We start from the raw sequence: 20298 nt of genomic DNA, 5'->3' as shown, positions 1-20298 counted from the left end.
GATGGCAGGGCTGCCACCTCCACTTTTGTCCCTGGGTGAAATTTGGCAAGGATGCATTCAAGATGTTTTTCATTTTTGAGGAACAAAGTTTGTGGCTGGAAGAAATGCCATGTAGGAGAATCTTTTTTGATCTCTTTTATGAAATATGCTGAGAGCAGTGAAGTCTTCCATAGCTTGCCTAGGTACTTTGAGGATGATCTCAGTGTTAGCAGATGGGGTACTTGAGTGTCGTGTTCCTCTCCTGAGGGGGACGAGAGCTCTGCTGGATGACCAGAACTCATTAAACAAGTCTGTATCAGGTTTCAAAACTCAGATTTGTTATAGTCCTTGGTGCCATGATCAGTCCCCTCTGCTGTCATTGCTTCCCTCCGTACCTGCAGTTTACTCTTTCCTTTCATCTCTAGCTGTTTTTTTAAGATATCTTACTGCTAGCTTGAAGAATTCAGTGATCATTTGAATAATAACAGTGCTCAAGCTACATTAGTGTTCTGAAATCTTTGTGGGGTCTGATTCTGCAATCCCATTCCCAGTGGATTTTATGTGTTATATTGAATTCAATCAGTGAGAACCCCAGGACTGACCTCTTGGAGGAAAGGGAAGATGCAGGAAACTGAGCAATTAGATCTATCCCTGAGATTTTAATTTATATATATTTTTAACTCTTTCATTTAATTTCTCTGGATGGTTAGATTTAATTCAGACAGTCAAAAGTATTAAAAAACCTAATTCCAAATCAGCAATGCCAGGAAGACGCATGCTGTGGATGCTTTCTTCTTCCCAGCTATTCCCTGCAAACTCGGGGAAGTCGGACTGGCCTGGCAAGCGGCCTAACTCTGCTGTTGATGACACCTCTCCAGCAGAAGCGGTGTGTGGGCAGGCAGGCAGTTTCATCACGGGGAGGAGGAGGAGGCATGCATCACCTTTTGTTTAAGCAGAAGCATCTTTTTGGAATGCTATCCATTTTATCGGTTAGGGCTTGAATAACGAGCAGCCAGGAGAGGCTGGATATTGTAATTAACACAAGTGGAGGCAGGCTGCTGCGTCTGCCTGCCTGCCTGGAGAAGAATAACCTGTTGAATTGCTGTGAGGACAAGAGCTACGGTTACTGGGAGTACAGCAGCCACAAGTGGATGAAGTAGCTGCTACAGAGCTATGCTGTGGGGAAGAGGCAGAGGCTTGGATATTGGACACTGGATGCCCCTTTGGGTTAGAGCCTCCGCTTTTGCCTCCTAAGCCTGGGGAGGAAGAATACGCAGCCCGTTCACTTTCAGCTGGGTCAGCCAAGGATGGCTGCGCTCTCTCAGCACTTGAGGATCCTGCTGTGGAAGAACTGGCTGAGTGTCAAGAGGCAGCCGGTGAGTGTGAAAACAAAGTAGTAGAGGAGGGGCAACCTGGAAATCACAGGAGCTGAGGAGCAAAGGGGGCACTACAGGAAAGGAAGGTCACAGTACTAAAATATTTTGAAGGCTGGTGATAGAGGCAGAGGGAAGTAAGGGAATGGCATGGAAGTGAAGGTGGGTCTTTTTAAGCCAAAGTGATTGGGTCTTGCCTTGAAGCTCATGCATTGAGGGCTCGGAAGTCCAGACTGAGTACCACGGATGCCACTGTTGTTCCCTCAGGGCAGTGGTCCATGCAAACAAAACCATGTGCAAACTAAACTCATGGGCAGACTTGAATTAAAGCTGCAGTTCTGTATCTGGTCCCATGTGAAAAGACCCCACGGTTGGTGTATAGCCTCCAAGGAGTCTCTGGGATTTGGGGGTGATGGGCGGTACCCTTATAGAGAGCCATTTGTAAAGGATGGACAAAGGAAAAGGTAGCTCTGAGAGATGCAGATAGGACAGATTTCCAGTGCAGTCCAGTGTGTTGCAAATCAAACACCTCAAATGGTCTTTCTTCCCAAAAGATGAACCAATTCCAGCAATGTCTGGAGAGCAATCTGTACTGCAGCAGCAGCAGGGAGGCAAATATTCCTTTGGGTGGCATTGCGTGTCCAGGCCAAGCCTGCCCAGTAGTTTCGTCCCAGTCTGGTTTCAATACAGCTGCACTGTAATTTCAGCAGGAGCATGCTGCAGTTCATGGACTTGTATTGCAACCTGTCCTCTTCCTAGTAACCCAAATGTGATGGTTTTTAAACTTGCTTTGGTTGAGTGGAAGCCTTGACAGGTGCAGAAAATGTTGACAGAAGAGAAATGGCCATGGAGGGTGTGATAGGAGGATGGAGTGAAAGGCCTCATGCTTCTGCAAGGTCTGTTCTTGCCTGCCCTATCCTGCCTTTCCATTTTGGAGCCTGATTCAGAGAGGTGCTGAGTTTATCTGGCTCCTTGCGATCCTCTGTGGGAGCTGTGGAGACTTTCTCTGAGATTCAGAGGAATCCCAATAAATTACCTCTAATTTCTCAAGAGAAATTGTAACAGTTAAAAGCAGAAGGTTTGGGTCACTTTCAGCTCTTGTGTACCCAGAGTAAATGCTAACCTAAGCTCTGCCTGTACTTCTGACCATACAGTCTCACTTGCTTTAATTCTGGTTTCCTGTGGAGTTGAAATGTCAATTCTGCTGAATTGAAATATCAGTTAAAATAAAAATCTAGCTACTCCTGATTATTTTATGGCAGGCATTCCCTGAAACCCTTCTTCATTTCCCTCTCTTGCTCCGAACGGGGTTGCTTGCTTAGACTGGAGGGTGTGAGGAGGTAAACCCAGATCTCTGCTCCCAAATAAATCCTGATTTTTCTGTGCACCTGCTTTGTGGTTTTTTACCTCTGTATTCTGACTTCACTTACAGACCAGGCTTTTAGAAAGCTTTTTTTATTTTTGCATGCTTGTTTTGTGAGGGAAGCATTTTGTTGTGTTTCTCAGTTTCTGATAACGAGTGAAGGTGGTTCCTGCTGTTTCAGGGGTGTTGGCTGCCCTCGCCAGGGCTGACTGGTATGTCACGAAGGGTCTGACACCAGGCACACTGTCCTTCCCCCTGCAGACTCGAGTGGTTTCCTGCCCTGTTTATCAGCCTCTCCAAGGCTGGCAAACACATTTGCTTTTGCCTTTTGCTTCAGACTTTATTTCCTCTGAGAGCTCTCCGCAGAGCCCCTGGAGAGGCTGCCTCTGCCTGTGCAGCATGGGGAGAGCTACAGCTTGCTTGACTCTCAGTCTGCTGAAATTAGCTGAAGCTCTGCATCCATGGCCAGGGAGTGCCTCAGTACAGGTTACTCCTGCTGAGAAAGGAATGGTCATGAGTTTAGGTGGCAGCCTTCTCAGGACCAAGGTTTGGCCTGTGTACCAAGGGGAATTGAAGAAATTGGTGCCTCTTACACTTCTGTTGCTTTCCATCTGTCGCTTTTAGGCAGCTTGAGTTATTTAAACAGAGGCAGGAGGGAGAGAAAATGTGCCTGCATCCAGAGATACTAATGTCTGAGCAGTTAAATCTACTTTTAGCAGTGAAATAATCCAGCAACCGAAGGATTATGCAACCTACATCCCAGTGCTTAATGTCCCAAGAGCCAAATTGAGGTTGCTTATGGCTCCATTCAAGTCAACATGTTCCACTTGCAAGCAGTTTGGCCAGGGTGGTTGTCTTGGTTTTGTTAACTAGAAATGCCTGGGACAGTGGGAATGCTGTTATGTTGCAACTGATGTGCCCAGCTACTATTATATCCAATTAAATCAAAGGACAGAGATACTAAGGGAAGAGCTGTCTGGAAAGTGGGAAGTATAAGCACTATTTTAGCTCAAAATGGGGAGGTACAAAGGTTTCCCTGAGTAGAAACAATCAGTATTCATTTCGTGCCCCAAGAATATGACAGATCTCTTGCCCTTCCTTTAGGCAGCTTCTGACTAATATCAGTTTCTGTGCTGTTACCCCATAATTTTATTTTAGCCTATGTAGTACTAAACAAGGAGGATACATTAATAATACCATTTGCATGTTAATTAATCAGAGTTAAACAGCGTGTTTGGGGACTGATTATAGGGAAAGCATGTGATACAAAAAAATTAGAAAACTATGTTCATTTCAGTGATGAATCTCGTTATAAGTTGGCAGTGTATATATAAAAGGCAGAAAGTATATTGTCTGTAAAAATTAAAATATTGCTGAATGCTGAAATTATAGGAGTATGGTCTCTGAGGGATGTGTGGGGAGGTGCCTTGTGCTTTGATGTCTGTCAGTTGTCTATTTTGGGGCATGAATTTTGCTCCTACTTTCATGGCTGTGTCATCTCATCAGGGATGATAGGGATGGAGTTGCTGTAAAATAACCATCTTTAAGCTGAATTGCTCTCCAGGATTTGTTGGTCTGTCTGTTGGTTTGTTTTTATGTTTCAGTAAGTGTTACAGGAAATGAAAACACTGTTATGGGCTTGGAATTACTTTGGAAAAACAGTTTGGGGTAATATGTGCTGATCTGAAAAAAATAGCAACGCAACGATGAAGAATGGGATGATTCTGAAGAAAGACATCTTTGCAGTTTCAAAAATTGGCATGAAGATAACACAAGCAATTTTGCAGCACAGAGTAGTTTGAGCTTAACTACTGATGGATGGAAAACTCTAATCTAGTAAGCACGGTAGCAAGTTAGCCAGGTAGTGCAAAAGCAGTTGATCATTTGAATAATTGCATTTTCCTAGTTTACGAAACTCCAAGGCTTGTAGTTTTAAGACTGACTTTGGGCCTCCTGCCTGGGTTGGTTTACTACACTAGACGATTAGCAGACTGTATTTTCTTCATTCTTGTCCATTGAAACGGTCAACCCTCATGTCAGAGACAAGAGCTCTACAAATTTCATGATTTTTCCAACATAGTAGGCCAATTTTACATCAACTCTCTTCCATCTCAGCTCATCTATATGGACTGCTACAGTGTGGAAATGTAAAAGTGTCAGGAAGCTAGATTGCTGGGGTCAGAAGCTCGTATGAGGGATCCTTGTGATTGGTGTTCAAATATGACTTATCCAGTTGACTGGTTACCCAGCTTCATAAACCTCTTCCTTCACCATGCTTGAGCTCCCCATCTTGTAAATGACTGCTGTGAAAATTCTTTCTTTCAGCTCTACTGTGAGGCTGAACTACTATTTGTGAAGAACAGTGAAACTTCGGGTTAAAAAAAAAAGCCGTACACTTGACAATTCCCTTGTCAAACACTTTAATTTTGAGGTATAATCAAATCAAAGTAATCTTAACCCATCATTTGAGCAGTGTCTTTCACTGAAAGTGAAACCAACCTTTCTCGATTTAGCTCTTTTATCTTGCGATCAGTGTATCCAAAAGTCTTGTACTTCTCAGTGTGTTTTTACTATTACATAGCAGTGTCTCAAAGCTGCCTAAACACTGTCCCCCGTAATTATCAGCCAAACTGAAACACAGGAAGGCTTGTGTTATTTTCAGACTTGTTATTTGCTCTTGAAATCTTACGTAGTTTTTCTTCCTGCATAGATAATACTTGGCTTTTAATAGTATGCATACCAAGACAGGCATGATTTACAGTACATCCTATAACTCATTTAGGGTAGTACTTGTACATTCCAGACAAGCTCTGAGACACATCAATACGACAAACGTAACCGATATATTTTCATTGCTGTTTTATAGGTATGGTCGTTCATTTTAATTTCCTGGCCTGTGGTTGTTTTCATAATCTTGGCCATTATCCGTCTCAAATTCCCTCCAGAACCACAGCCAAACTGTAAGTAACTGGTTTGTTTTTATGTCTTTGGGATTCAGTTCTCATTTCAGTGACTGATGTGTTAATTTGATGTGTTTTGTTACTTTTACAAATTTGATTCTTTGTAGCTTCCAGTGGAGATTTCCTGGGATGCAGCATGCTGTAAATAAAATGTCTGTGTTCCTCTGAGGTTGTTTCTGTTTATGTTTTTTTCCAAATTAGTTGTATAATTAGAAAACAGCTTTAAAGAACTGTCTTATCAAGATGCACTCAGATACTGCTGTTGTAGACAGCAATATAAATTTACATGATAAATTGAGGGACAAGAGGGCAGCTGGGGGAGATCTTAGTAAAATGAGTAACGGCATAGGCTTCAAGTGGGATTATGAAGGTGAGGTAACAGATGTGAGGTTGGTCAACGTGAAAGATTTTACCTTGTGTGTGCTACAAGCAAAAAGCACCTATTTAGGCACCTATAAGGCTCAGCTGAAGAATAGCAACTTGTTGGGCTTCTGTGACCTGATGGTGTATGTGAGCCCTTTCTAGCAAGTCAAAGAGCAGCAATTTGGGTGGGTGAAGAGTTGGTGGTGGTGAAGTGGGTGAAGAGTTTACAGAAGGTCGTTTCTGCTTGCAAGCCTTGCTTCCTGGGTCAGGAGAACATGTCTACATCTCAGAGCATGAGTGTGCTTTAATCTGCTCTAGAAAACTTAAACTGATTTAGTAAGTCCTTATCACCATCAGAAGAAGCATACCCCCAACCCTGGCCACATTTGTTCATGAAGTTATATGGTAAAACAGAGCAAGGATTTTATCCAGTTGGAAGCCTTTTTCCCTTCCAAAGTGTTAATTTTGAGTTGGATCAAATCCCTGATTCTGCTCTCTATGGCCTTACAAGTGCAGTCCGAAGGGAGGTGAGAGGAGTGGGTGAATGGGCTGGGCCCCTCTTTTCAGTGATGGCCTACCTTTGTTTTGGGAGAAATCAATCATGGAGCTGCACTCTTTATTATCTGCTCATTAGAGGGGTTCCTTGCCCTTATTGCAGAGACCCTGAAAGTGCATGCAAGATTCTTCCTTCATGTTGCACACCTGGTCTGCTGAATCACATTGATGTGCTGCAGCACAAAGCTGTGCAGAGAGCTATTAGTGAGCACCATAGTTTCCCAGCACAGGGTAGGAATAGGCCCTCACAAATTACCCTTACTAAAAGATTTGCAACACCTGATTCATAGGAGAGACACCACCATGGATGACCTGCATCAGGGTGTCATCAACTCGACAAGTAGGAAGCCCTGGCATGGGCAATGTTGGATTTTTATATTTGGGGTGAGGAGACCAATGCAGGGGGAGAGACAGACAGACTTTGGTAGCAGTGAGGAGAAGCTGTTGACTTCCACAGTTTGTAGCTATAAGATGTGTAAAATGTGGTTGTGAGAGATCGATATTGGATGACGTGTGTGCACTGGAAATGTTTGACCCAGTGACATGTGTGATTCTGTGATTAAAATGTCTTTGTTTCTGTATAATGTGTGAGAAAGGGCCACATCGTGACAAATACTGGATATACCATTAGGATAGCCCTTGTCCCAGAGAGCTTGCAGCCTAATCTGACTAAAGGTTTGTATACCTCATTTTGTAGACAGGGATGGGTAGCCAGAGTAAGTAACTTTCTGAAAGTATCACAGGAAGTCTTTAATGGAGAAAGACATTCTTCACGTGTTAGGGTGGTCTTTTAACCCCAAGCCCATCGCTGCCAGCAAAAGGCCTCTTTAGGCATGTTACATACTTTCAATTCTCTCAAATCCCCTTGAACCAGTTGGAGCAGGCAAGACAGGACATGTATTTTGTGAAAACCCCAGATGTTGCCAAGTGTAGAAATGGCAGTCCTCCCACACTGCTCTATCGGTTGTACTTCCTGTCCCTGATAAATCGGGTGAGTGTCAAGAGAGCCAGCTGGATGGTAAAATATTTATTCTTTTACTCTACATGGCTATTAGTTTGCAGGTATATTTAGTTGGAGCATGTTTGCTCTGGATGGTTGCATCTCTGAATTAATGTATTGGAAGGCATTTTCTTAGGAACAGCACGTAGCTCCATCAGTTGTGCTTTGCAGGGAAGGGGAAGATTGGGCAGTATCTTTGGACTAGTTCCCTTTTCTTCCATAGATGAATTCTATTCTGGGACAAGTCTCAGTAGGTATGCAAGTAGGTGTGTCTCTCTTAGAAGTGGATGATAGGAGCTCTCTATTGCAAGGGAGGTTTTATGGTGGAAAATAATGATTGTGGTGTATTCTTGTTTGTGTAAATTTTTGTATATTCTTGTGGTGTATATCTGAACATCCAGATGTTCAGAGACCATCTAAGAATCATAAGGGGATGGAGAAGGACATTCACCAGAGCATCTAACAACCAGTTTCTTCTGCTTTTCTAGTTAAACAAGAATAGCCATTAGACAGTTACCCTCTTTTTTTGACAACTGGAAAAATGTATCAACTTTTTGCTTGGAAAGCAAAAGAGAAATCATTTGGGAACTTTCTTTCTGATAGAAAAAAAAAAAAAAAAAGGTCAGGGGTGGACACATCTAGGAAAACCATTACAGGAGGGTTTTTTTGGTTCTTTCTGAACAGGAATAAAATCCACTTAATGCTGACTTCCAGTGCCTGCCTTAAAAGACACAATCATTAAGTAGTGACAAGAAGCTGTTTCCAGTTCTGGTGTCAAGAGATTATTGCAGGTAGACAAAAGTCAGGAAGCACAGGATAAATGACAGAGGTAGAATAACCTACTCAGATGCTGAATTTTGAAGCCTTAGAGATAACCCCAGAGAAAATCTCAGTCTGTAAGCTTATCTCATGTATTCAGGGCCACAGAAATATCATGAAATCTATTATTTGCTCAATTAAAACAGCTCAAATTCGAGACAGTAAGTTCTTCTGAATGACATCTAATACACATTGAATAGATTGAGGATTATGTAGAGAAATTACTTAGGAAATATCAGTCAAGAATGAACAAGTGGCAAGAGCTTCCTGCAAGAGCAAGTTGCTTGCTTTGAATTATGTTATGTAGCACCTAATGTAATGGGAGCTTGTGCCGGACTGAACTCCGAAGGGAAATGACATGCCAAATAAATGTAACCAGTCAAGAGACTGATCATAGGAAAACTAAGAACTGAGGCAAACAAGGAGCTGAAATCCATCTGATATATAATTTCATCACAACGAAAGCATCTAGTATCTAAGAGGAAAAAACCCACCTCTCTTCTTTCTCTCAGGCATCCGCTTGATCATGTATTTCCAGGTCAGCAAAAATTATTGTCAGGAGGAATGAAAATGGGGTTTCTCTCTCTCTGCATGCCCAGTTCCTGTGATGATCTGAGACTCTAACCACACAAAATCCCCATCCAGTTTTCTATGTGCATCACAGTTGTGGCTTTTGATATTTTTATTACAGCCTTTGTATTTTCTGGGAGGTATTGGGATGTGTTCTGTGGCATACATGTGGATAGGAAGCTCTGGATTGGAAGCCTACAGTGTGAAAGCCAGTGAACTGGGTTTGATGATATCTTCCAGTCTTTTGTGCCTGTATCACCTGTTTTCTAGAGTGAGTAGGGACAAAAGTCCCTTTCCATCACTGCAGGTTTTCGCAAGGTATGGGAATTGTGTATGAGATACAATCTGTCCCTCAGGGCTCAACCCACTCAGTCTACAGAGAAGCCTGATTATGCTCCTTGCTTTAACTAGCACTGTCACACCCTGTCACGCCCTCCCCACCCGCTTTCTTCCTTTTCTGTTCGCCTTCTTTCCCCTCCTGTCAGTTTGACCTCATCCTTATTCTCTGTAGAAGCTCTTTTGGGTGTGTCCACTCATTCAGAAACCCTGCTCTTCAGCGCTACAGAGAAGATGCTGTAGAAACCTTGCCCTCCTGTTAGACCCAGGGCTCTGCCCCCTGCCCTGGCTTTCCAAGGGGCAGGCAGTGCTCTGTGAAAGCCATGCCTCATTCACAGGTATTTTTCCTTCTTCATTGAAAGAAGCTGTGCTCTTGGGTCTGGTCTTAAATCCATCAAATTCTGCCAGGGAATTCGTTGCCTGAACTCTTCTCAATGAAACACATCTTACCCTTCACCTCTGCCCAGAATTTCCACCCAGATTTCATGACCATCGTGGAGATGCCTGCAGGGTGTATTGCATTCACTTGGAGACACTCATGATAGACTCAGTAGCAGAGTGCTCTGCAAGGCTGCTCTTTGCAGCCAATATTCTGGGGGAATATCCTAAGAGTTGAGCACTAGACTGTTTGCCAGTACCAGCATAGCTGTTTAGGTCTAGATTAGAGCCAGAGCTGTGTGGCACAACACTACATAGCAGCAGATACACTCTGCTCTCATTCTTGGCTCCAGTGCTCCTGGGAGAGGGCCCAGGATAGGAGGGTCTCTGAGCTCCATTCAGTCTTACAGTGATCGGTAGCTAGGATTTGAACAGGTCCAGAATTGAGTGGAAAAATCAGTATGAATCCCGGAGCAGAGATCTGAGATGCTTTAGGAGAGAGGCTGTGCCTTGTTGCACCTGAAGACATACCTTTCCTGTGACTTCTGTGCTGAGCACTGTTATCATGTTAGAGGTAACTGAGGCATGAGTTACCCAGATCAGCAGTGTCAGAAAAAGAAGGAGGATGCTCTGTATTGCTTAAAAGAAAAGGATAAATGCAGATGGTATCCCCTTTCCCATACCACTGGGAAAGCGGGTTAGGCAGCTGGTTGCGATGTGGGAGGTGACTGTTCTGCCACGCGCATGGCAGGCGGTGCCTCTCGCCCTCCGTCCTTATCACCCGTGCGTGTCTCTGCCCCCCTGGCTGTTGCAGCAGTGTGCTGGTAGATGAGTTCAGGGGGCTCCTGCCCTGTGGGTCTGCATAACTGTGTAACTAAGGTCCTCAAACCACTTTTAACTCTGGCAGTTCAATTCTGCCTCAATCCCAGCGTGTTGCTCCGATGCAGAAACCCTTACACTAACTTTGTCCCATAGTTAACAGAGAAAGGCTTTGAGCTGGGTTAGCTCTCCCGGTGAGCGGTGGCTGTGGCAGCCACATGTGAGATCAGATGGCATGGAGTAAGTGGGGCCACAGCACTGTACTTCCTCTGAGATACCACCCTGGAGAGGAGAAAGCTCTGAAAAGATGCTTGCGCTTTAAAGGAATTCGCTTCATAGTTGGAAGGATCTGAACTCATCTCTTTTCCCAGTAGTGTGGAAAAACTAGTAGGTTCCCATGCTAATTACAGGGAGTTGAGATGGTGGCTCAGCTACACAGGCCACTCCATCCATTTGCGTAAGTCATGGATATTTATGCAAGACATAATCCACCCCAAGGGTTCAACCTACAATGTATACAGACAAGCACACATCAGACTCCCAGCTCTCTTTCACCATTTGCCTGTGATGGAGCAGTCCCACTCCTCCTTTTCCTTTACATTGCTTCATTTTCCTCCCCTTCTTTTCTGTCTGTTTTCTCCCCTCTTCTTCACAGCCCAACACCAGATTTTTGTGCTTAACTGCAGCATGATTAGCAAAATAGCCTCATCAGGTACCTGCTTAAACATCCTTACTTTGGTATGAACTTTTTTTTGTTTCATTTTGTTGTGCTGCCATTGTGCCAGGGAGCAGACTGCCATATGACACTGTTTCATTGAAACAGTGCTGAAGTGGAGTATGACTTATATTAATTATCCCCACATTTGCTGGAGTAGACATATACACTGATCTCCTCACATACATAAGCAGTGCCCATCCATACAGTTCCCTGCAACTTGCTGAAGCTTCCACTTAGCTCAGAGAGCCCCAGCCTAAACAGAGTGCTGTGATGTTTATAATGCCTCCCTTTTCATGAATCTCCACACCTCCATTTCTTTTTACGGACTCTTCCACCTTGTGAGATGTGACTGAAGGATGTTTAGAGTTGGAGGCAGGAACTCCTGAGTTACCAGTATTTTTTCTTCCCCACTGAATTACAACAGGGCCTTGGGGCAGTCACTTAATCCTAATTGACTTCCTGAAGCATCTGAATCCAAATGCCGGGACCTAGTATTTTTCCAGAGGTGCTGGACAGTTTGACTTGCACTGGAGTTGGCAGTTGTTGATGTCTGTGTTTCTGGAAAGGAGGTCACTTTTGTTTAAAGAATCTAAACCTGGACTCTGGAGACTACCTGGAGGCACTCAGCATTGAAAGACATTGGTTTAGTAAACACAGCTTTTGTGCAGATATGGATTTAGGCTTTTAGGTTCCAGATTCTAGCTGGGAAATGTTATGATTCTTCTTAGGTCCTGTTTGTGCAGTGCTCTGCTGCTCATATGTACAAGAGCAAGTTGGTGGTATTACAGCAAGGCCAAGTTAGCCTTATCTGCATTAAATATTGCTTAAAAAGCCCCATAGGAAAAGGGCTAGTGTACAGTTCCTCCTTTCTCTTGGTGTGTTTGTGCTTCACGCAGTGGAGCATCCCTCCCCAATGCCGTCCACCTCCAGTGCGACCCCTCCTCATCAGCTCTGCCCTGCCGTGCAGACATCAGCTCTGTTATTTCCCCATCTTGACCTGAATTTGCAATACCTCTTAGAAGGTTTCCATCTCCCCTCCTTTGTTCTTTGTGTTTGGTTTGGGGGTTCTTTCTCCTCACTTCACACCTGATCCTTTGCAATTCTTATGCTCTCTCATCTTTCTGATCTCCCTGATCAGTACGTGAACCCAAAGCATTCGGATTCAAGTCCTGATTTTTAATTTATTAAATAAGGAGGTGGAAGGTGAAGGTCTGTGGGCGAGCAAAACTAGCTCGCCTAGTCTTAATAAGCATGGAAGTAGATGCTGTCTGCTCTGGGCTGGTCTTATTTGCAGAGCGCGAAATGCTTGAGGGAAAAATTAGGCAATGAAATGCATCCTCCACTGAGGCCACCAACACAGGGAGGAGTCTCATAGTGAGTTGTCTGCTGCTTCAATCTCACTGTTGTAGGCAGACAACTGAGGACATCCTGTTATTGGGACACTCAATAAAACAAGGATGCTGTTGCTGTAGAGATGAAAAATGCAAGTTCTTGATTCTCCCCTAGCCACTCTGAGTGTCCTGAGGGGTTGAATGGAGTTATCTGGGGTCCTGCTGAGCTTTCATTTCAGAAAACAGGAGCTGGGTAATGGGGTGTGACTTGTAAATCAGGGAAGGCTATGTGGTACGCAGGTGAACTGATGTATGTGCAATAGATGATCACAACATCTTTTTGTTACATAAAGATTTGTATGGGGAAATAAAAAAAAATAATAATCAAAGTAGAATTGAGGGAAAGAAGGTGGCCAAGGATGACATGACACCCCTTAAAGCATAATAGGAAGGCAGAGGGGGAGTGTGTGTGCTCCAGTGAGACTTGGGCTAACACCAGATCATCATAGTTACCGTGTGGTGCGGGGCCCAGCTGGCAGGTTTCCCCGCGCTGCGAGCCATCCGGGCCTGTGCTGGCAGTACATTGCACCGTGTGTATTCGAGCTTACTGTGTGCCACCTTGCAGCATGAACCTGTCCTAACATACAGCAGTGATAGAGGCTTGCAGAGGAACAAAAATTACTCTGATACGTTAAATACTGAGACTGTTTGGTGTCTTACAACTTGGGCGTAAGCTCAGGGAATCTCTTCTTTCAGTGTTGTCTGCTCAACAGGTGAAATTGCGGAGGTAAATGGCAGTTCTGCTGGCTGGCCAAAACAGAGTGGAAGAAATCACCTGCTGGCTCCAGAGTGGTTTTAAATATGGGCTCTGTGATATGAAAGGCAACAGCGTAGGGATAGTGCAATAGGGAGTGCAATACTGAACCATTAACTCTGATCCAGCACAGCTCTTAAGAATGTGTTTAACCTGAAGTCTGAGTAATCCCATTAAAATCAGTAGGGCTAATCACTACTGTGCTATGGGCTTTGGACACACTGAACAAGATTTAGGCTGTACTGCCAGGAACTGTAACGCCTACTATCATCCCCCCCACCCCCTATTTTTTTTTTTTTTTTGCAACAACTCTGGGACTTGTGTGGGCATTGATCTTGCAGGTGTGAAAATGATAAAGGAAAGGCTCAGCTGGCGTTTGCCTTCTGGTCCTGCTCCCACTAAAGACCTAGGTAACTAGGAACATCCACATCCCTTTCTTCAGCTTCGAGGTCAGATGTGAGTTTCAGAGTGCATAAATGTCACCATGTCACAGCAATACATGGGGCATGGCAGTTAAATACTGTCTTTTTATAGATCAAGAGATAGGCCAGCCAACTATTTGGACCATTCTCCACGTGTGTAAAAAAATCCAGCTTCAAAATTAAACTTATCCTGTAGATTTGATGATTAGGTTTAGTTTTTGGAGAGAGATCAAAAGTCCGAGCATTATTATAAAACCTTCTGCAAAAGGTAGGCAGTGTAAGTTGTTGTTAACAAAGCAAAGGAATAAAGTTTAAAGCAATGCTGCATGACTGGGAAAGACTAGACAGGAAGTAAAAAGGTTGTGTATACACAATATAGTTAAAACATTGTGCTTAGAAAGTTGGAGTAGATCACAACAGCAGTAAATAATTTCATTGTGTATTCTGTGACTTCTCAGAAAAATATAAATCACAGCTGATAAACGGTCAGAATTGCCACTTGGGTTAGACCCCCTGCTGCTGCTCTGGGATGATTGAGAGAGTGAGTAGGAATGCAAAGCACAGAGTGTTCCCTCTACTAGAAAAATCTTGATACTTTTAAGGTTTCTTCAGCCAGAAGCTGAAGAGGTTGAATCCAAGTGGTCATATTTAATAGCCACTGACAAATCTATTTTTGAGACTTTGTCTAATTCTTTTTTAAATGAATGTCTACTTTTCAGCATACATCACCCTGTGGCAGTGAGTTCCACAACATTTTGGTATTTGTTAAAAAAAGGTACTTTCTGTCCCTTTGCCTGCTACCTCATGATCTTGTTGTGATTCATTGTCCCTGTGTTGTGAGGGATGGTCATTTACTCACCCTCTGCATCACTGATCATGATTTTATTTATTTCTCTATCAAACTGGTTTTTGGCCATCTTTTTTTTTTTTTTTTTTTTGCTGAAGAGTCCCAGTTATTAAGTCTCTTTGTGTGATTTAGCAATGATTGAATGCATTTTCAATTAAACATAATACTTCCTAATGAAGTCATTTGCTCATATTAATGCCTTTAATTCACCAGTGGGGGAGTTGAGATTTGTATGGGTTTTTTATCAACTATGGAAGGAATATGGAAGGACTTAATGCATAAAGTATATGCAGTATCAGAGTGTGTGAAATCTGAAGCCAAAGAGAATTTTTTCGTGCCCAAGGAGTGGTAACAATATGACAGTAAACTACAGGTGGATAGAAAACAGAAAAACTCAGCATTCCTTTTTAAATTAATGGTAAAGGAGGAAGAAAATACAGTTAGTGTACCCAAATTTATCTAAGAAGTAGCCATTCGTAATGGAAATCCCGTGTCTTTGGTATGAATAAAATGGAATATAGATTTTGTCTGGTTTTGCAGGATGGATGGCAGAGCTAGGGAGGAAGCCCTGAATCCAGAAATACAGTGTGGACAGAAAAGGGAGTGCATGGGTGATATTTTGAAAGCAAAAGATATGGTCTGCGTAGCTCCATTATATCGAAGGGGATTTGCATGTTCAAATGATAGGGCTGCAGTATAGTTCATGTCTCAGAGCAGCAGAGCTGGGACTGGAGAACTGAGGGAAAGGCAGGTGCTTAGCAGCACACTGAGTGAACTGGTTGCTATTTTACACAAGACACCACTGGCTGATATAAACCAGAGTGTAACCTGTACTGAATTGATAACCTGAAAATACTACCAATTTACTTTCCTTTGCTCTGGTATGGATAGTAATGGCTGCTATCCTCTCAGCACTTGCCTCCTTTGGGGCAGGCAGCCTCACTGCCTCAGGCTGAAGGGGTTGGCACCAGGGGCTGCGTTAATGGTGCTGTGCCTACAGTCCACTGAAACACCCAATTCCTTGAAGTGAATGGTTGCACTCAGCTAATGCAAATGCCTGAAACCTCAGGGCGATGAAAGCAGCAAAATCAATGTGGCAACGTAAAACATAGCCCATTTAGATTTAAAACATTTCAGTCAATTTCAATTAATCCCATAGATCATAGTGAAATAGTAATTTTCGTCATTCTTGTATGACATTTATTATTAGCCTGACATTTTTCATCATTATTATACCAAGCACCTTTACCCGAAGAAAACAAAATGTTTTGCCCAAGTTGAAGGGAAGTATGTTGGAATTTACAACATTCAGGAAAGTAAGAGAAATTAATTTTCTTCATTTTATTCCAAATGAAAGCAAATGTGGAAATGCCAGAATTTCCAGTGGCATGCATGTATTGTAGGCATCTTGTGTTTATTATTACTGCTCTGCATGCCTTATTTCTTTTCAGCTCTTGGAGATGTGGCTGGCCTAGCTAGATGCTACTGAGCAGGGAGAACCAGCCAGCCCATGCAGCACTGAGCCCTTGCCCTCTTCTGCCCTTTGGGATGCCTGTCTTGTTTTCTTCAGGTTCAGTGCCCTTCTTTCAATGATGATAGAAAATCAAACTCACAGTGAGAGGGGACAACAAAAGCCTCTGTGCTTGGGATTCTGCTGCTGGCAAACCCAGAAGTCAGTCTTTGCTAACAGGATCTGGGCTCAGATTTTGGTGGCAGACGAGTCAATTTGACCAGAAATATGCTAGGGTGACCTCTCATCTCAGACACGGGGCAGCAGTGGGTGCAGTGATCTCTCCCTCTTGGCTCATAGACACTGTAGTGGAACCCTCCAAAGGTAAGTGTAGTTTTAGGAAATTAAGACTTTTAAAGCTATAGGCAGTGAGCAGAATGAAAAATTATGTCATGTGTTGTGGATCTGTTCTATTGTGTGATGTGGGATCATGAAGCTGGGGAATACAGGGCTAGGGAAATCCATATTCCTTGGATATGGCATTGCTCCCTTCAGTGGGAGAAGGAGCTGCCTTCTGCAGCATGTGGAAGACTGAAGGTATTGCCAACAGTAGAAATACTACAAAAGTCACTAGTGGTGGTAAGTGTTATGCTTCAGATTGCAAAACTATCTCCATCAAAAGACTGTCCTTTAAAATTTGCAGAGCGTTTACAACTTTCCTTCAATAATGCTTTATAGCTAGTGCTTATGTTGTGTACTAATGTAGCTGACGTGTTGGATAAATCTCAGCCAAGGGAGGGACAGGTAGTTATGAATGTCTCCTGAAGCACCTGAAGGGAGTCAGGAGCCAGCTTCCTCCCTGGCCGTCCTTGCAGTGGCATACCGGGCCGACACACATAATGAATTTATGTGTGTGGGCAGAGCAGCCCGTGTGGCTCCGTGGAGTCACGTCTCCTTACCACGAGCAAGTGCATGGAGGGCGGGAGGATGGAGCAGGGAGTGCATTAATCTCCTGACTCACCTTCTCATCTGTAAATTCCTTCCTTTGCAGGATGAGAGGGAGTTACAAGAAAGAACTCTGAGGCTACGCCATGTTTCTCTGGCGCTTGGACTCCCAAATCAGCCGTGCTTCCTGCACAGTGCCTTACGCTCTGGCTCTGCTCTCATCTCGGGCACACCAGCCAGAGGAAGCATAGTCAGAAGCTGAGCTTCCTGTGGCTGCGCTGCTCAGCATCTGTTAAATTAAATTATTGGCCTCTGTGGCCCCTGAAGGACATGACTTTCAAAGCAGTATGAACAGGGGGACAAGTGCTTAGTGGTTCTGATGGTGATGGGGTTGACTGTTTGTTATCTGGGAGTGACAGACCTGTCACACCAGCCTGGCCACCCTGTTCTTGGCTTGGTGGTGGCAGTGTGTAAAGAAGGCAGTGTGCACAGTGTGGCTCCTTCAGCATCATTAGCTTGCCACGCGGGAAAGCAAGGGGGGGATTCACGTCCCAGTGGTACATGTCTGCGAAAGGGGTACCTGCATCTGAATCAGGTCTTTAAACTTTTTTGGGGGTCGGTGGAGATCTCATCAATGCAGGCACAGCAGAGTCAACGTAACAATTCATTTCATCCTGACAGATAAGCCTGTGTGTTATTTGTGTGCTTGACACAGAGCACGGCTGTGCTAGGTACTCAGGGTTAAAAACCAGCATAGGTCTAACTTCCACCAAATGGGAATTTGGCCCTGACATTTCAGATTTTGCTATCATGGTCTTTCTTGAAAAACTTCCTTAATCAGTAAGTGCTGTTAGAGTCCAGGCCTCTTCCAGAAAAGTCCTCTCTGGCATTGCCACTGCTTTTGTGCCAAGAACATCGTGGGGTTACATGGATTCACACCTGCAGTGACTCAGTGATGGGTCAGGCCTCATGGCTGTATCCAGGTGCCAGCAAACTGCTCAACATCTGATGCCAGTTGGCAGAGCCTCACCGAATACCTCAATCACACTGGGCCAATGATGTCTTCACAGGCATCATGCCACCACCACGAGTAGCAGCACTTTCAAACTTCAGGTCATGAATTCCTGTCTTTTTGTTTTTCAGGCTGCTGTTTCAAAAGAAAAGAAAGAACTGATATTATCACCATGTTCTTATGCTGTACACCTCACTTGTAATACAGCAACTGATTGTTTAATTGTCCACTTAGTTCAAAGTGTACCATCTTTGAGTCCAATTTTTAAATTTTTTATTGCTAGTTATATCTTAAGGAAGTGTCTTCCTCTGCTTTGGATTCATCAGGATCTCTTGCATAATTCTCTGTGTAAACATCCTGCATGTCTCTGTGCGATACCAGTGCTCCCCAAGCTTCCAGCCCCCTCGTGTTCCTCACTCTGCTGTCCAGAGAGGAGTTACACAGCTTCAGCTGCTCCAGATCTGCTAAGAGACATGAGCTTAGTTCCTGGCCCTGGTTGTTGTTGGTAGATGTGGATGGCAGTGGAGGGTGGAGCTGTTTCCCTCCTAGCTCCTACCTGTTTCACTTCATTGCGGTATGCTCTCCATCTAAAACCTCATGGCTTCCCACATCTTTGAAGCTTCATTTTGGTAGAGACACTGATAAAGTGGTGTGCATTTTTGGACTGGCGTGTGACTGAATTTCCTGTATGGGAATGAGGGCGCGGAAGATAAGAAGGAAGATGGGAGAAAAATGCCAGTGTGTGCAGAACGCCATTTTGCAAGGTTGTAATTGGTGATCTCAGATGTCTCAGACATGGCAGGGATATTCACACAAGATGATTCCAGATTAAAGTTTCCCTCATGGGCAGCAGACTTAATTACACTTCAACACCTTTAGAGTGCCATATGTTTGGTCTGTTGGCCCCAACACCAGAAGGACTGCCTGCAGGGACAAGAGAGATCTTTTACTCTCCTTGGTGCTCTGTGATTACCAGGAGCTGGCTCAACCCACTGCGTAACTGCTGGTGGCCTGGGGGATGTGGTGAGTGTTGGGGGAGCGTCCAACAGCAGGTAGCCTTCTCCTCTGGCAGGGTACCTCCTTTAATTTTCTAGGGTAGCTCTCTGCTGAGGTGTACAAGAGAATCACAGCATCAACTCAGAATGGGTGCCTTTGACTCTGCAGGTCTCAGCAGTCCTCTGTACTGGTTGCTATCTGTCCTGAACTCCTGTGCTAAACCATGAGCTTTTGCATTTTGACCCAAAAATGCTGTGTACACTCATGGGCTGTGACCAACTATGCTGAGGAAAGCTCAGGAAAGTCAAGTCTCCTTCAAGGAGACCGACAGCTGTGTACTTTGCCTAGCACTGCCATCCCCTTTGGGAACATCTGGTTTTTGACCACTACTATAATTAATAAATGTAGTACAAATGTAGTACAGTGTCCTTGTTGGAGGGGTTAGAGATAAAGCTGTGCCTGGGTGAGAGTCACAGGTCGACTTTGGAGACTAAAGAGCAAGGTAATCAATTACCACAAGCCTGCCTGTAGGCCTTTTGTAAATCTGGCTGCTTTCCATAGTAGAAATAATGGCAATGTCCTTTGCCAGGTAATTTTCCAAATGATTATTTTAAATAATATGTTGCTGTGATCCAGCAAAAGAGTTCTGAGATTTATTAGAGCATTTGTCACTGAGAGGAAAAGCAGCCGGTGAACTCTGTGGGCTGGCAGTAAGCAGCATGGGGCAAGTGGCACATAAAATACTGAAATCTCTAATTGCTCAGGTCCACTCTGTGTATGCAGAAAGGGGAGACAGGGACATACATCTCACCCCTCAGTGCTGTCTGCCAGCATCACAGGTCACCAAGCAGATGGTACCAGAGCTGCTCTGAGGTGGCAGGAGACACGGAGGGGGTGGTTGTGATAGATTGGTCTTCTCCCTTCGCTGGGCAGGTCTGCACACAAAGCAAAGGAAGTTGTCTGGTCCTAGATCCGTTGCCCCTTCCTGTGGTAAAGGCTGAGACAGAGCCCTGCTTGAACAACCTGGCTTGAAACTGAAGATTGTGGCTTTGCATAAAAACTGATCCAACCAAGCCCTGGAGAATGTGCTCTTATGGGTGCTTCAGGTTACTCTGGCCATGTGCCTACTTTTATTCTATTTTATTTTTTAAAGGCGGAATTACGATATCATAAACCTGGTGTGCTTTTGTCACTTCTTGCCTGTTTTTTGGAGCGGAGGGGGGAAATCTGCAGTTGGTTCAGGACCAA

The 20298-nt window shown here is 44.1% G+C and overlaps 1 protein-coding gene across 1 annotated transcript in view; it reads left to right on the top strand.

Annotated features, from left to right (window-relative positions):
* ABCA12 (ATP binding cassette subfamily A member 12) overlaps window positions 1-20298 on the top strand; it is a 113852-nt gene that overhangs the window by 25691 nt on the left and 67863 nt on the right. Inside the window, exon 3 of the mRNA XM_074829975.1 lies at window positions 5582-5675. Coding sequence (XP_074686076.1) covers window positions 5582-5675 — 94 coding nt within the window. The remainder of the gene's footprint in view (window positions 1-5581; window positions 5676-20298) is intronic.

This window comes from Strix aluco, chromosome 6, assembly GCF_031877795.1.
Source record: "Strix aluco isolate bStrAlu1 chromosome 6, bStrAlu1.hap1, whole genome shotgun sequence".
Lineage (NCBI taxonomy): Eukaryota > Metazoa > Chordata > Aves > Strigiformes > Strigidae > Strix > Strix aluco.
Note: the sequence above shows the minus strand (reverse complement) of the source record. Positions and strands in the feature narration are given on the sequence as shown.